Source organism: Echinops telfairi, unplaced genomic scaffold (genome assembly GCF_000313985.2).
Source record: "Echinops telfairi isolate 266 unplaced genomic scaffold, ASM31398v2 ScPeMD7_2;HRSCAF=8, whole genome shotgun sequence".
NCBI classification, from domain to species: domain Eukaryota; kingdom Metazoa; phylum Chordata; class Mammalia; order Afrosoricida; family Tenrecidae; genus Echinops; species Echinops telfairi.
This window is the reverse complement of record NW_022103898.1, coordinates 47664249-47679347: the sequence shown is the minus strand read 5'-3', so window position 1 is coordinate 47679347 and position 15099 is coordinate 47664249. Positions and strand designations below refer to the sequence as shown.

At 40.5% G+C, this 15099-nt stretch overlaps 1 protein-coding gene across 1 annotated transcript in view; it reads left to right on the top strand.

Moving 5' to 3' along the window:
* TMTC2 (transmembrane O-mannosyltransferase targeting cadherins 2) overlaps positions 1-15099 on the top strand; it is a 512083-nt gene that overhangs the window by 405577 nt on the left and 91407 nt on the right. The window contains exon 10 of the mRNA XM_004700423.2: positions 13236-13350. Coding sequence (XP_004700480.1) covers positions 13236-13350 — 115 coding nt within the window. The remainder of the gene's footprint in view (positions 1-13235; positions 13351-15099) is intronic.

Below are 15099 nucleotides of genomic sequence, written 5' to 3'. Positions count from 1 at the left end.
ACAGATAGGAACTGGAAACACAGGGAATCCAGGGCAAATGATCCCTTCAGGATCAGTGGTGTGAGTGGTGATACTGGGAGGGTAGAGGGATAGTGGGTTGGAATGAGGGAACCAATTACAAGGATTTATATGTGACTTCCTCCCTGGGGGACGGACAACAGAAAAGTGGGTGAAGGGAGACATTGGACAGGTCAAGATATCAAGGGCTCAGGGAGGGCGGGGGCGGAGCAAGGAGGGAGGGGAAAAAATGTGTACCTGATGCCAGGGGCTTAAGTGGAGAGCAAATATTTTGAGAATGATGAGGGCAATGAATGTATAAATGTGCTTTGCACAATTGATGTATGTATGGATTGTGATAAGAGTTGTATGAGCCCCTAATAAAACATATATGACATATATATATGTCAGTATAGGGAGCTGATACAGTAAGGACCTAAAAATTTAGGGAAAAGTAAGGCTATTTACTAACTAATTTGTACACAGTAAGACCAGACGAAAGAGAATGACTGCAAGCAGAATGAGGAGTTTACGTAGCGTTCCAAGTACAGTACTTGATTTCATACTTAGCCCCCAAAACCTTTTAAGTTAATCAGTGGTTAGTTTTCATTAGCTTAACTGGATCAATCACAGCCTTTCTTCTCTGTAGTTCCATTGGTCAACAGGGTTCATCTCTGTAAATCCACAGTGTCAAGTAAAGTGGGTTTTAGATGTAGATTAATAAAGGACACACAAACAAATGTTGTTGTCCAGTCTTAGCTATTTTGACTTAATAGTTTCATGCTTGGTAAAGCAGAGGTAGTGAAAAAGAGGAAGGCCCTCAATAAGATGGACTGACTGACGCAGTGGCTGAAGCAATGGGCTGAAGAACAGGAATGGCGTTTCATTCAGTTGTGCATAGGGTCGCCGTGAATTGGAAGCAACTGGCCTGTATGTAACAGCAACAATTTGAGTGTATTCTGCATTCCTTGTTTGCCATTCTTTTTCTGGCTTCCACTTAATTCCATTGATCTCATTCAGAAGCCTTGGTATTGCTAGGAGCTCCTCTCTAAATCTGCTGCACAAGAGCTCTTTTGGGTGTTGAAAAACAAGGCTGTTACTAAGAGTAAGAGTAAGCCTGACAAAGCCATGCTTTTTGCAATTGCTTCCTGTGCATATAAAAAGTGGGCATTGAATACGGAAGACCAAGAAGAATGGATGCATTTGAATCGTGCTGGCGGAAGCATAGTGGGAGTCCCATGCACTGCTTAAAAGCCAGCCCATCTGTCTTGAAGTAAGGCCAGAGTGCTCCTGAGAGGCAGGGTTAGTGAGGCTTTATCTCAAGTACTTGAGGCATGTCGTCAGGAGAAACCAGTCCCTGGAGGAGGACATCACATTGGGTAAAAGTGAGGGGCAGCCAAAGAGGGGAAGGCTCTCAAGGAGATGGATTGACACAGTGGCTGGGATGGTGGCCTCCAGCACAGGAACACTGGTGAGGTGGGTGCAGCCCCCGCAACCCCCAGGCAGTGTTTCACTCTGTTATGCAGACGGTCCCTCTGAGGCAGAGCCAACAGAGTGACACATAATCAAAACAAGCCACACATCTGCAAATGAAAGCCCCCAAAGCTCATTAAGGTCCCATGCAAGTTCTGAATGTCAGCAGTCTGCTTCCTGAACCACCCCTTTCCCTTGTCATTACCAACATAATTTAGTCTAAGACACATAGGTCCTTTCATAAGTGACTTCAGCACTTATGTTTGTGTCCCTTTCTCCACCTCATCCCTGCCCTTCCAATTCTTGAATGTAAATATGTGCAGTATCTTTCAAAATGAGGCTTCTCCCGCCTTTGTCTTTGCTTTGCCGCTCAACCTCATTGTGAGCAGTGTAGATGGATCTAGATGCCGTTGCCTTCATCTTTATCCAATAAAATTCTTCAGATGGGTTCAAGCCCAGCATGTCCTCATCATTTTTAATTAAGCATAACTAGCCCCTGTTGAGTTTATATTCTTGTGAGTCTGTATCAGGATTGTATTATGCATCCGTCCCTAGCCTCCCCTCCTATTTACCCTCCCTCCATCATCTCTTCTCTCCAACTCTTTGCCACTCTTTCTCTCCCTGTATACCAAGGGTCCTCAAACTTTTTAAACCAGGGGCCAGTTCACTGTCCCTCAGACCCGTTGGAGGGCCGGACTATAGTTGAAAAAAAAAAAAACTATGAACAAATTCCTATGCACACTACATATACCTTATTTTGAAGTAAAAAAAAAACAAAATGGGGCAAAAACTCCCTGCGGGCCAGATATATGTCCTCGGTGGGCCGCATGTGGTCCGTGGGCCATAGTTTGAGGACGCCTATTCTATATGAAGACTTCAAAAAGTTTGTGAATACGTTCCTTTATCTTTCCTTCCATTTTCTGTCAACTTTCTCTTGGTGGCTGTAGTTATTATTGTTGGCTATCATAGAGAGTCAATTCCATCTAATAATCACTCCATATGACAGTGGAAACTTGCAAATGGTCCCCAGGCAGTAGTCTTTGCTGGGGCAGAAAGCTAGGCCTTTCTCCCAATGAGTTAGTTGCTGGGTGAAATCCAACCACCCACACATTGGCTAGCAACTGAGACCTTCACCTGGGATCCTTTCGATTTCTCTTTGGCTCCCTGTCATTCTTTATCTCCTTTGATAGTCTTCCTGACTCCCTCTGTGCTGTTCGGGTACTTCATAACCTTTCTGGAAAGAGTCAGGGGAGAAATACATTTAATAAAGCTATGCCACCTCTCCTGAACTCCTTTCCAGCCGAGTTCAAGGCCCTGGTCTGCTGATCCGCTCATCGCCTTTGCAGTGGACACCTTGTATGCCACTTGTCCGCGCACATCCCTGGCCTCATGTTCACTAAGAGACAGGTCCAGGGCCTTTCAGACTCAGCATGAGCTGTTCGGACGGATCCCTAGGGTGTCCTTTTCTTGCTCGCTCAGCCCACCTGTTCTCCTGGCCAGTAACTGGCACATTTTTCACGTTGGCTCTGTCACACTGAAATAGAGCTTTTATTAACACAGGCTGCCAAGAGCACAAAAAGACACTGCAACACAGCTAATAGGCAGCAAAAGGAGTGAGATTGATTTTAGAGAGTGAGAGCACACTAAGTGGCTGAATGCTCAGAAGGTACACTGGTAAAGATTTTCTTTAGAGGGGCAAGAGAAAGAGTCCTTTTCCTTATGTTTAATTCTCTCAGGCATCCTGACCTACCGTAATAAACAATCCCTCTTTCCCACTATTTCCTTTAGAGAGCTCGTCTAAATCCTGATGGTTGCCCGTTACCATCACTTTCATCACGAGTGTACTACTCCCCCTACGTCAGAGAAGCACCCTCTGGAAGACTTTCCTCAGTTCCTTTTATCCACTCATCTGGTACTCATTCGATGCCACCCAAACAACCCCTTCCATTGTGACAATTGCTACTTACAGTCACCCTGTAGGACAGAGTACCATTGCCCCTTTGGGTTTATAAGGTTATCAATCTTTATAGGAGCAGAAAGTCTCCTCCTTCTTGTTGGGTGTGCTTGGTGGTTCAAACTGCTGACACTGTAGTTAGTGCCCAAACAGTTAATCACTGCACCACCAGGGCTCCTTAACTGATAACGAATATACGTTCACAGTGAGGGCCTTTTTTATGTGATCTAAGGCTCTGAATCTTTTTAAAAATCCCCCTGGGATGTGAGTTGCTTCAGATGTTGGTACTGTTCTGTTTCGTTATGTGGCTGGGGTTTTATGATAAGTGGACACTCGGTGAAAACTCAAATGGTGTACTTACTGAAGCCCTTTTTTGTATGTATGTTGAACTTAATTGAAAGTTGAACAAAAACAACAAATCTTCTTTCCATCCAGAAAAACCTGCAGCTCCGTGATCAAATATATATATGGATACAGAGAGATGTATACCTATTTATTTTTTAACTTAAATACTTCTGTAATGTCCTTTCTTCTCTAGATTAAGAATGTTTCTAGGATAAATGTTGTATTGATCTTTTGTTTACCCCACTCCAAACTAAATGTTTTCTGTTCGATCTGTTAGCTCACAGTATCATCTTTTGTTTTAACACTACCTAGATTTATTTCACAGTGAAATGGAATATAATAGATTATAACAACATTCTACAGTTTGAAGCTGTTATGAAATGAAGATATCTTTGAAGGTGTGATTTGATGTTTGTTCCAGGGAACATACATGTTGAAAACCAGGACCATACTGTTACTCAAGTCTTCAGGTTTCTGGTCTCAATAACGTCACTGGAGATGATCTCCTTGGGACCTGCGCAGTGGTGATCATTTCATGATCATTCACTGTAGCCTTTTACGACACTAAGGTTGAGGATATGATGAAGCATGAATGACTTACCTGCCTAGATTCTAGCTTGCATTTTAAGATGAAATGAGTAGCTAAGTAAAGAAATAATGAGTTGCTTCAGCACCATTATGCAACCTATGTTTTCCTGAATCTCCACAGTGGTGTCTGAAAGGATGAGAGTGTGCTACTGGGATTACTTGGGGAAGAACATTTCAATCCGAGGGGCTGGTCAGTGAAAGACTCCGAGGCAGGACTATGTCTGATGTGTTGGAGACACACCAAGCAGGTCTATGTAGCATGAATTTAAGACAAAGGGAAGAACAGGAAGAGAAGAGGCCAAAGAAATCCTGCTGAGAGAAGGGAGTGCTGATCCCATCAGACTGGATAGACTTTTAAAGGCTTTCATTTGTCCTCTGGATGAGCCAGTAGATGGATATGATGGGACTTATTTTTTACAGCATAACTCTGACAGCTGTGTTGGGAAAATACGCGAGTGGAGGCAAGAACGGAAGCAGGGAGACCGGTTAGGAAGCTATTGCCTTATTCCAAAATCAAGATGATGATGGCTTCAAATCACAGTGGTGTAGAAGACGGTTTGGGATATATTTTAATGATCAGATGTTCTTTCTGAAAGAAATATTTTAATACCAATATTATATTCTAATTCTTATTACTATAAGTATGTTTTATCTCTGTCTTTGAATATTCTTAAAGCTACATAAGAATTTTTTTTCCCAGTGAAGGGGTTTAGATGATCATGGCACTTATTACAGATTCTTTTAACTCCCTAGTTTAGTTGCATTGACTGTAAGAGGAAAGTTTTCCCAGATTATTTAGTAAGAAACCCCAGGCCCAACTAATCTTGGGAGTTTATAGGTAGAATTTTTACAAAGCAGGATTTGAGCTTGTAGCTTAAGCGGAGCTTACATTTTTATAGATTTCCACCTCCTAACAGACAGCCTTTTAAATCAAATGATTAATGAAGGATTTATCTTGACAGTGTTGTAGTACTTAAATGTTCGAAAAATTCTACCAGGCAGTTTAAAAGGTTTCGTTACACTATTGTCCAGAGAAGAAATGGTATGTATAATTCTAATAACTGAGACATGCCATCAACTGCTTTTTTTAAAAATTGCTTCTCCTGTTTTAGACTAACTTTCTTTGTATCTGTACCCCTTGAGATTGCTTCTACTTTTAGTTTGCTTCCCTGTGTCTAATTCCCCACTCAGAAGACTGGTGTTCTTTGCTTCTTTTCTTATAATTTCTCACCTCATCACTTTGTTTGTTCGTTTTCTCTCTGCCTCTCTTTGGCTTCAGGGAGCTGAGATGATGGTCATTAACTGAGCAAGACGAGCTATAAACCAGAGAGCAATGAAGGAGTGTGATGCCCACATGTGCCCCTGGCAGCAGGCGCTGCTCTCCCCGTCGTTGTGCTTCCTTATTTGAATTTCTTCTTTATTATCACATATAATGGGTGTGTTTGTCATGGCTACTATGTGGGAAAGAAGTGATTTATCAGAAATCCATTCCTGCATGCGAGAAATTAAATTCATAACTTAAAAAGGAGAGAGAGTTTTGAAAAAAATGAACTCAGATATTGTGTACTGTCTATCTGTCTGACCTATGTACATATCTGCTATGGGGAAAGGACTAGGTTTTCTACTCCTGTAAAGTTTTACAGCCTCAGAAACCCACAGGGGCAATTCTATTTTGTCCTATAGGGTCACTATGAATGGGAATCAATGCAGTGGCAATATGTAAGTGAGAAACTATTCATCTAAAACATGGCCATTATGCCTCAAAATATTGGGCTAGGCATGTCAGTTGCAACTAATTGCATTATTCCCAGACCTATCCAGAGTGCAGAGCATGGCATAATGTATGTATTTTGTTTTTTCACATAAAGATGCTGTTTCTCAAAATGTAGGTTTGGGACTAGCAGTATCAGCATCACCATCACTTGGGAGCATGTTGTGTGAAGTTCATACCTTGCTCCAGATCTAGTGAATCAGAACTTCAAGGATGGGGCCCACCTCTGTTTTATATGTCCCAAGATGAGTCTGCTGTAGGCTAACACCAAAGAACCACTGAAAGAGGGGTTCTTGTGGACTTCATCAAGCAGGATGTGTTCATTGACGTCCCTGCTTTCATCAAGTTCCTTCTCTCTTGCCTTTTCTAAGCCTTTCCACTCCCCAAAGAGTCCAAGCACCCCTGCTAAGTTTACTTCACTACGTAAGCCTTAAGAGGCTCTCCTACTCGATGAGCTTCAGGATTTGGCTCTTCCTTTGTGTTCCCCCAAAATATTGCTGTTAATAGATATCGAGTCAGCCCCAGCTCATGGTAAGTCCAGGAAATGGGAACAACTGTTGCCAGTATCATCTACCAACAACATAATTAATGAGTTATGAACTGGACCATTGGGAGCCATAGGGTTCATTGGTGAATTTTTGGAAGTAGATCACAAAAGCTTTCTTCATAATCTTGTCAACCTGTAGACTCCACTGATACCGTCCTAGCAGTCCACAAACTCTCCCTGATAGGTAATCGGTAGTTGTGCATGAGGTTTGTGACCTCTTCCCTGGGGGATGGACAACAGAAAAGTGGGTGAAGGGAGATGTCGGACAGGGCAAGATATGACAAAATAATAATTTATAAATTATCAAGGGCTCATGAGGGAGGGGGGAGTGGGGAGGGAGGGGAAAAATGAGGACCTGATGCCAGGGGCTTAAGTGGAGAGCAAATGTTTTAAGAATGATGAGGGCAATGAATGTACAAATGTGCTTTATACAATTGATGTACGTATGGATTGTGATAAGAGTTGTATGAGCCCCTAATAAAACGATTAAAAAAGAAAATCAACCGCCTTTCCCACTTCAAAAATGTGAATTTCTACCAGGAACTAGCCCTACCCTGGGTTAAACAATGTTATTGTCTTAGGGTGCAGTTGAATCAGCTCTGCTTCACAGTGACCCTATGTTCAACAGAAGGAAATAAACCATCCAGTCCTGCACCATCATCACAATAGTTGTTGTTTTTGAGTCCATTGTTGCAGGCTCTGTGTCAATCCATCTTGTCTAGGGTCTTCTTCTATTTTGCTGCCCCTTTAATTTACATGCATGATGTCCTTTTGCAGTGACTGGTCTGCCCAGATAGCATGCCCTAAGTCTATGAGACGAAGTCTTGCCATCCGTGCTGTAAGGAACTTTCTGGCTGTACTTCTCCCAAAACACATTTGGTATTTTCATTACTTGTGTGTCAGTTTGTCATCTGTTGCAATGGTTCTGACTAAACAATAGACCCTTACCTTCTTTAGTTAAGAATACCTATGAGACTAGCATTTGTCTCCTGTGATAATAATCACTTCTCTTAGCAATCATTTAATGCCTTATTTTTTTAACAAGGCTTACATCCCGAGTGACAACCAGTATCTCACCACATCCCGTTAAGAGAGTGGCTAGCTTGAGACAGTTCTTGTTTATCCCCCATGATCTAGCAAAAGTAATAATCCCACCTAGCTTTTCCTCAGAGAAGACCTGTAGCTGATGTAAGACATTATATTACATTACAACGTAAATGAAAAGCAATTCTGACACTCTTGGGAAGAGATCAACTCTGGACTTGACTGAGAAGAAAAAATTTTAGGCCGTTAAAATGAAAGGTGCTTAGTTTGCTAGGTAGGCAAGACAAATTAGGGACTCTGGCCTAGAATAAGTCAGGGAACCACACCGCCCAGTAGTTTCGGACAAGTCAAGGGGTAATGCAGCAGATTGCTACATTGAGGGAAGGTGTAGTTCCCCGGGGCTGGTAGGATTAATAACAGATGAAATGAAAGTCCACCAAAAGGGGTAAGAATAGATTTGCTCTTAATTTTCTCCCATTCATATGTGGAGGCAGGTGGTGTTGGTATCTTTAGGAGCTCTGTTGGAGCAGGGGTTACATACTTAGCAGTAACCAGAAGGTCAGTGGTCTAACCCCCCAGCTGTTCTGCGAGCCTCCATAAGTATTTATAACTCTGGAAACCACAGGGGGCCGTTCTGCTCTGACTTGCAGGCTCATAAGTGTTGGAATTGATATGACGACAATGGGTTTGGGTTTGAATATTTTAAACAAGAAACCCTTCAAGTCTTTATTTTTATAACTGTGTTGGTTTTATGTATCTGAAGTACTTACTGTTCTATTTCCCATCCATTTCAGGCCCTATTTCAAACTAATGCCATTATGTAATATAGCTGTCAGTATAATGCATTGAGTTTTGTTCAGATTTTCAAATTCAGTTTACAAACTGATACCAAATCATTAACACTCCATAATATTTTATGGCTTTATCATAGGAGAACAGTAATGTTACCTTATTGAGATAAATAGGCTTGTCAAAAAACAGAATAGGTGGAATTATGCAAATACTTAACAGATGTGTTAGGTTATTATTTTTCTGGATCTTAATATGACAACTACATTCTACTGTTGTAACATGATAACAATTTTCTCTTTCACCATATACAGAATTCACATTCTGTTTCAGTGCAGGTTTTGGCACCTTATAAACCTTTAATTACAAAACTTAAAGCATCAGTAGATACTAAGTTATGGTATGCATTATATATCTGAGTTCATATCTATAATTAGTTGATTTTCCTATTTTATTTCCGATATTGAACTTTGAAGTTATACTTGACATTGGCAAAGCTTGAGAGCCGTTGCCCCGAGGTGTTGTATGTAAACTGGCTTCATATGCTCTTAAATACCAGAGTGCTCGTCATATAGACTCCTTTTCTGTGTCCTCGGTTTCTTTTCCTTTTTCCTTTTAAGCAGGTTTATTGGGATATAATGCACATATCACACAATTCAATAGTTACTTATATCACTCGTTTTACAATCATTACCACAATCATTTTCTGAACATTTTCTTATGTCTTTTATTCCTTGCTATCAGCTCCCCATTCCGTCCACCCAACCTCTGCTGCAATACCTCAAGAGTCCATTAATCCCATTGCTGTCCCTATAATATCACCCATCTTGGATTTCTTATACTGAAAAACATACAAAGACGCAAAAAAAAGCTAACAGTAATAACAAAATAATATCAAGCGGAACCTCAATTGAAAAGAAACCAGAAAATATTAAAAACTAGAACAGTAATAGGTTGAAAGGAAGATCAAATCATAAAGTGCTAAATTTTAACCTAACTCTGTCTGCCGTAATCTGCTTTCCAAGGCACTCGCCACGAAAGCAAGGCTGTTTGGTTTCTTGGTAAGCAACGCATGCACTGTCTCCTCCCTTTTCCAGAGTTAAAGAACCATTACTAATTTCATTTCTTCTTTTAAAAAATTATGATATATTTTCATTTCCATCATTTTATTGGGGGCTCTTACAGTTCTTGTATCATTCCATACATCAATTGTATCAAGCATATTTGTACATATGTTGCCATCATCTTTTCCAAGACATTTTCTGCTTGAGCCCTTGGTATAAGCTCCTCTGTATCCCCTCCTTCCCCCATACTCCTACCTTCCTTTACTCTTGATCAGTTATGTACTGTTATTGCTATTTCGTATCCTACACAGTCATTTATCTCCTTTCATCCCCATTTCCGTTATTCATCATTTCTGCTATGTAGACTACTGAGTTTCAAGAAAAGTGTCTTTAATTAATTTTTGCATATTTTCTTAACTACTAATATTGGATACATTTCAGGGTTAATAACTGTCAGAAAAAAAGAGAATCACTAATAAATTATTTTACTATCTTCTGCTTAAGTATCATATAAGCAAATTGATATATTTATGTCTAGCTAAATGGTATGCTTTAAAAACAGCCATTAAGGAATATAATGCTTTAATTTTTATAAACAAACTATGACAAGTATACCTAATTAAGGCATGAGTTTAGCCGGGTATCCTTTAATTTTCAGTGTACCACAGATTACTAAATTCTTGTTTTACTCTCATTCAAATGTACTTTAATCTCATGTCTACGTTTCTGTAGAGATAGCATATACATGCATTTCTTTGGTAATGCCTCCTATTTTTAAATGTAATAATAACATTACATTAATAACATTACATTAATAATAACATTAATGATTTAAGACCACAAAATTATTTTTTTAATGGAGTTGAGAAAAATCACAGAATGTTAGGTAATAAATTATGAAAGTGATACAGTTTTTGTTTATTTTTTCACTTATTGAGGAAGAGGCATACAAACCATGTTTGGCTTCTTTCAAGGACCAAAAGTGAGGCGAGTCTAACTCCCTGTCTGCCCAGGATGATTCCCAAGGCAGCGGGCACACAGGCTCCCTCTTCTTCTGACTCCGAGCACTGTCCCCGCGGGCTGCTCCGCCGTTCTAGTGGGCTTGACCAGCTGAGGCAGTGGCCACTGAGATCACAGGAATCCTCGATTATGGAGTTGAAAGGAAGCTCAGACCTCTGGGCTGTCGTGGTTCTACATCGGCTGCTAAGCACAGGAGAAGCAGTTTGAGCTCACCAGCTGCTGTGCAGTAGAAAGACGTGGCTTGCTCCTCCCTTCTGGAGTTGCTGCCGAGAGGACAAACACCGTTTGAGAAGCTTAGCCAACGTGCGCCATCTAGGCAAGGATGGTCAGCCTGTGTCTTACGTACTTTAGACTTGTCAGGAGAGACTGGTCTCTGGGGACATGCTTGGCAAAAGATCGGGGGGCAGTGACAAAGAGGCAGGCCCTCAATGACATGATGGACAGCATGCCTGCAACAATGGGCTCAAGCAGAGGACAATCATGAGGGTGGCCCAGCACCGGGCAGAGTTTTGTTCTGTTGTACTTAGGACAAAAGTGGGTCAGAACCAACTGGATGGCACTTAACACCACCAACAACAAAGATTTATAGCTTTGGAAACCCACGTGGCCAGTTCTGCCCTCTCCTATGGGGTCCCTGTAAGTCAGAATGGATGCGAGCAGTTTTTCCGTTGGGGTTGATTTGGTGTGAAGTGGCAAGCTACCAAACGTTAGGACACAGTTCTTTTGTCTGCGGTGCCTTTTCGCAGTCATGCCAGCAGACACGTCTCTGGTTCTTGGCATCTCAGCCATGCAATCCCTTGTCCTCTGTCCTGCGTGGGCGAGTGTTACAAAGCTCTTTTACCAATGGTAAGTGCCCAAAGAGTGTCCCAATCTTCAGTCCAGCCTCCTTCTTCTGGGAACCTGTCACTGTGCCTCATGTGGTCTCAGCACTGGACCTCTCTCTGCCCACTTTCTGGGCAGGGAACTTGAGTGCACTTCCCTCCTGGCCAGTCATGGCATTTTCAGTCCCTGCTTCTGGATTTTCTCACTTCACACCCAGTGGACTGACAAAACTGACCAGCACCTCTCTTAGAGGGACACACAAACTCCAAGGATAAAAGAGCCATAGCAAGTAATTCAACTCCAGCACAACTCTTTAATAATAATTGTGTGATGATAATTTGTAATAATTATTATTGTTAGGATATCATTGTTCTGAATATTAATATGACACTTCAATTCTGCTGTTATTAGATTTTTTTTCTTTCATCATATACAGTACTTGTTTTTCTGACTGTTAATATAATAAATTCTGTTATAACATGATCTTTCAAGACTTTTATCATATGGGAAGTACAGATTTTAGAACTTGCAAAGTGGATCTAAAATACAGTTATATGGATGTGTGTGTGTGTGTGTGTGTGTGTGTGTGTGTGTGTGTGTGTGTATGAATGAAGGCCAAGGGATCTCTTAAGAACTGGTCTTAAAGAGTGCCATGTTTTCTCTAAAAGTTGGCCTCATCATTCTAGGGTTCTCTTTACTCACCACTTGTTACCAATAAAGGTTTAACAATGTTGACATCTATTTCTTAACTGTGGTCTATTGCATATCCTTAGAACCTTTTGATTTTATAGTTTAAGAAGTGGGTCTTTTTAGGTTTGAAGACAATTTGTCATCCTTATCAGGTGAATGTTAGGAAAGAAGAATCTCTTTCAACAAACTCCAGGCAGCATTTGCAATTTTTAAAGTTTTCTATTTCCACGTACACTTCAGGCCTTGCATATTCTTTTGTAATGACTTTATAATTGGTATGTTGTGGAACGTGAAGCAGTGTGCTCAGAAGGTAGAAGCGATCGTCGTTAGAACGCAGCTCAACGAGCCTGACCAGTGGACAGATCTTACTAAGAATAGGTTTTGTTTCACTTCAGGATCCACCCTGAAAAAAACCGAACACATTATGTTCCTATTAATAAATCCTTAGTTTTGTAAGAGCAGTAAACTTTCACATATTTATGTTCTTAAAAAAGTGAATCCAGCTATTCTGTTTTTGTGTGTATTATTTTACTCCGTGTTCTTGTGATGTGTTATATAACAATTCTTTAGGTGCGATTTCAAAGAATTTGTGTGGCACCGTCTGCCAAATATTCTAATCTTGCAAAGTCATCCTGGAAGAATCTCAAACATCTGAACTTAGCATTTGTTCTACTTGCATTATGAAATTTAAGCAGGAAGGAGTTAATGGTAAACCTTCCTTACCCTGCCCTTTAAGTAACTTTCGTGTTACTTAAGTGTAAGAGCATAATATAGCAGTGTGGAAATAGTTGTTTGCATATGCACCCCAGAGACACGAAGAATTTTAAAGCACCAATAATTAAAATCAACTCAACTCCTTTGTGTGGAGCCTTTATCTTTAACATTGTTTGGATGGCTTCTTGTCTATGTAGTCCACGGGGGATTTCTTTTTAATAACGAACATCTTCAAATGTTCTGTGATTATAGAAAATATGACTAAATAATTGGCATGTGGATATATATATAGCTCACTTAAATCTTAATTTCAGAACACATCTTTTGCTTTTCGTGCATCTCTACTATCTTAGTAATTTCATTGTTTCATAAAATCATTATTTTCCTCGTTGAAGAACACTGTCTTCTGCTTCGCAGGTCAGTTCCTCCTGGAAGATGCTCGTCTCGTGGAAGCAGCTGAGATGGCAACAAAAGCAGCCGAGCTAGACAGCACTGAGTTTGACGTTGTCTTCAATGCTGCCCACATGCTCAGGTTCGTCTTTGTTGCTTTGCTTTAAAGACTAAAGCCCCGGGCTAGAGAATGCAGGGCTCCCAGCATTTCATTTTTTTAAAAAATATAGAGGTTTTACATAATACACATTTATAAATGCTACTCAACATGAATATTTTACACAAATAACTCTGTGGTTCTTATTTCATGTTCTAAAAGTGAATTATGCTTCATACCCATCTAAAAATAAATCAGGAGTCTAAAAATCCATTGTATTCTATTGTATATGTAATGACCATGGCATATGAACAACCTTCCACATCATATGATACAACCTTTCTTTCTGATAGCTGGGAGGACTCTAAGCATTTGATGATTAAAATCATGGTTGTAGCCTTTAGCATGCATTGCAAATCAATGTAAAGAAAACGAAAACCTCACACCTGGATCCGTAGCTGTTCTCCATCGTGATCAATGGAGAAAAATGGAAGTGAGCAGGGATTTAGTCCACAAGCAACACTCACAGAAGCAGCAGTCAAAAAATCACATGACTACCGCAATGGGCAAATCTGCCGCACAAAACCTCTTTCAAGTATTGAAGCAAAAGGATGCCAATTTGGGAACTGAGATTTGCCTAATCCAAGGCTTGGAATATTTAATCCCCTTCTATGCATGTGAAAGTGAAGACAAGGCAAAAGGATGACCGCAGAGTCAGTGTTGCATTTGAATGATGGTGTTGGTGAGGAAGATTGAAAGTGCCAGGGTTTCCAGAAGAACAGACAAATCTGTCTTGCAAAAAAGTACATCTGGCATGCTCCTCGGAAGTCAGCGTGGCTTGGCTTCATCTGATGTTCTTTGAGCACAGTATCAGGAGAGGCCAGTCCTTAGAAAAGAACATCACGCGTCACGAAGTGGAGGGTGGGTGAAAATGGGGAGGCCCCTCCGTGGGATGGATTGACACTGGCTGCCACAGTGGGCTCAACCAGAAGAACAAGCGTGTGGATGGCGCGGACCGACCAACGCCTTGGTCTCTATTCCATAGAGCCACCGTGACTCGAAACTGATACTGGTCCCAAACAGCAACAAGATATGTCATTTCCATAGCATATGAGCTTAGACATTTTGTCCCTCCCCACAAAAAATGATTGGTCATAAAATATGGAAAGACAACTAATTGCAATTAATGTGCTTAAATAAATGTCCGCAGTCTGAAACATTCTGCCAACAAAATGCTGTTTCTCAACATTTGTGTATTGACAAGCGTTAGAGTAAATATGGGAGGTGAGCCATATTTTAATATTTTTGATAGAGAAGATTATCAAATAAAATATATATTTTAGACCTATAAATTTTTAACATTGCCCTGTAATTAGCACTACTGAAACATATTGAAGCCATACCTTTTAAAGTGCTTCTATTTTCAGAAGGATTATTTTGAAAACTAATCACAATTATGGTTAAAAAAAGTTAAAAAGGCAGACAATATTCTTTGTGAATATTAAAAGGCACTTAATACATCCAGAAATCATATTTTAGGCTACTTCTAAGAAACTTATTGATATCGTTGTCTCAGAAGCCCGATTTGCGCTCTCCCACCCTCTTACCGAACTTCGCTCTTAACATGGCTTACTTGATGGGAAGGCTTTCAGTTTGAACACACCAGCTGCTTTACTGGAGAAAGAAGAGGCTGTCTGCTCCGATAACAGTTTACAGTGTTGGAAATTCAAAGGAACAGTTATAGATACTCTGCCCTATAGGTCCAATAATGGAAAAATAATAGAGGAGTTCATT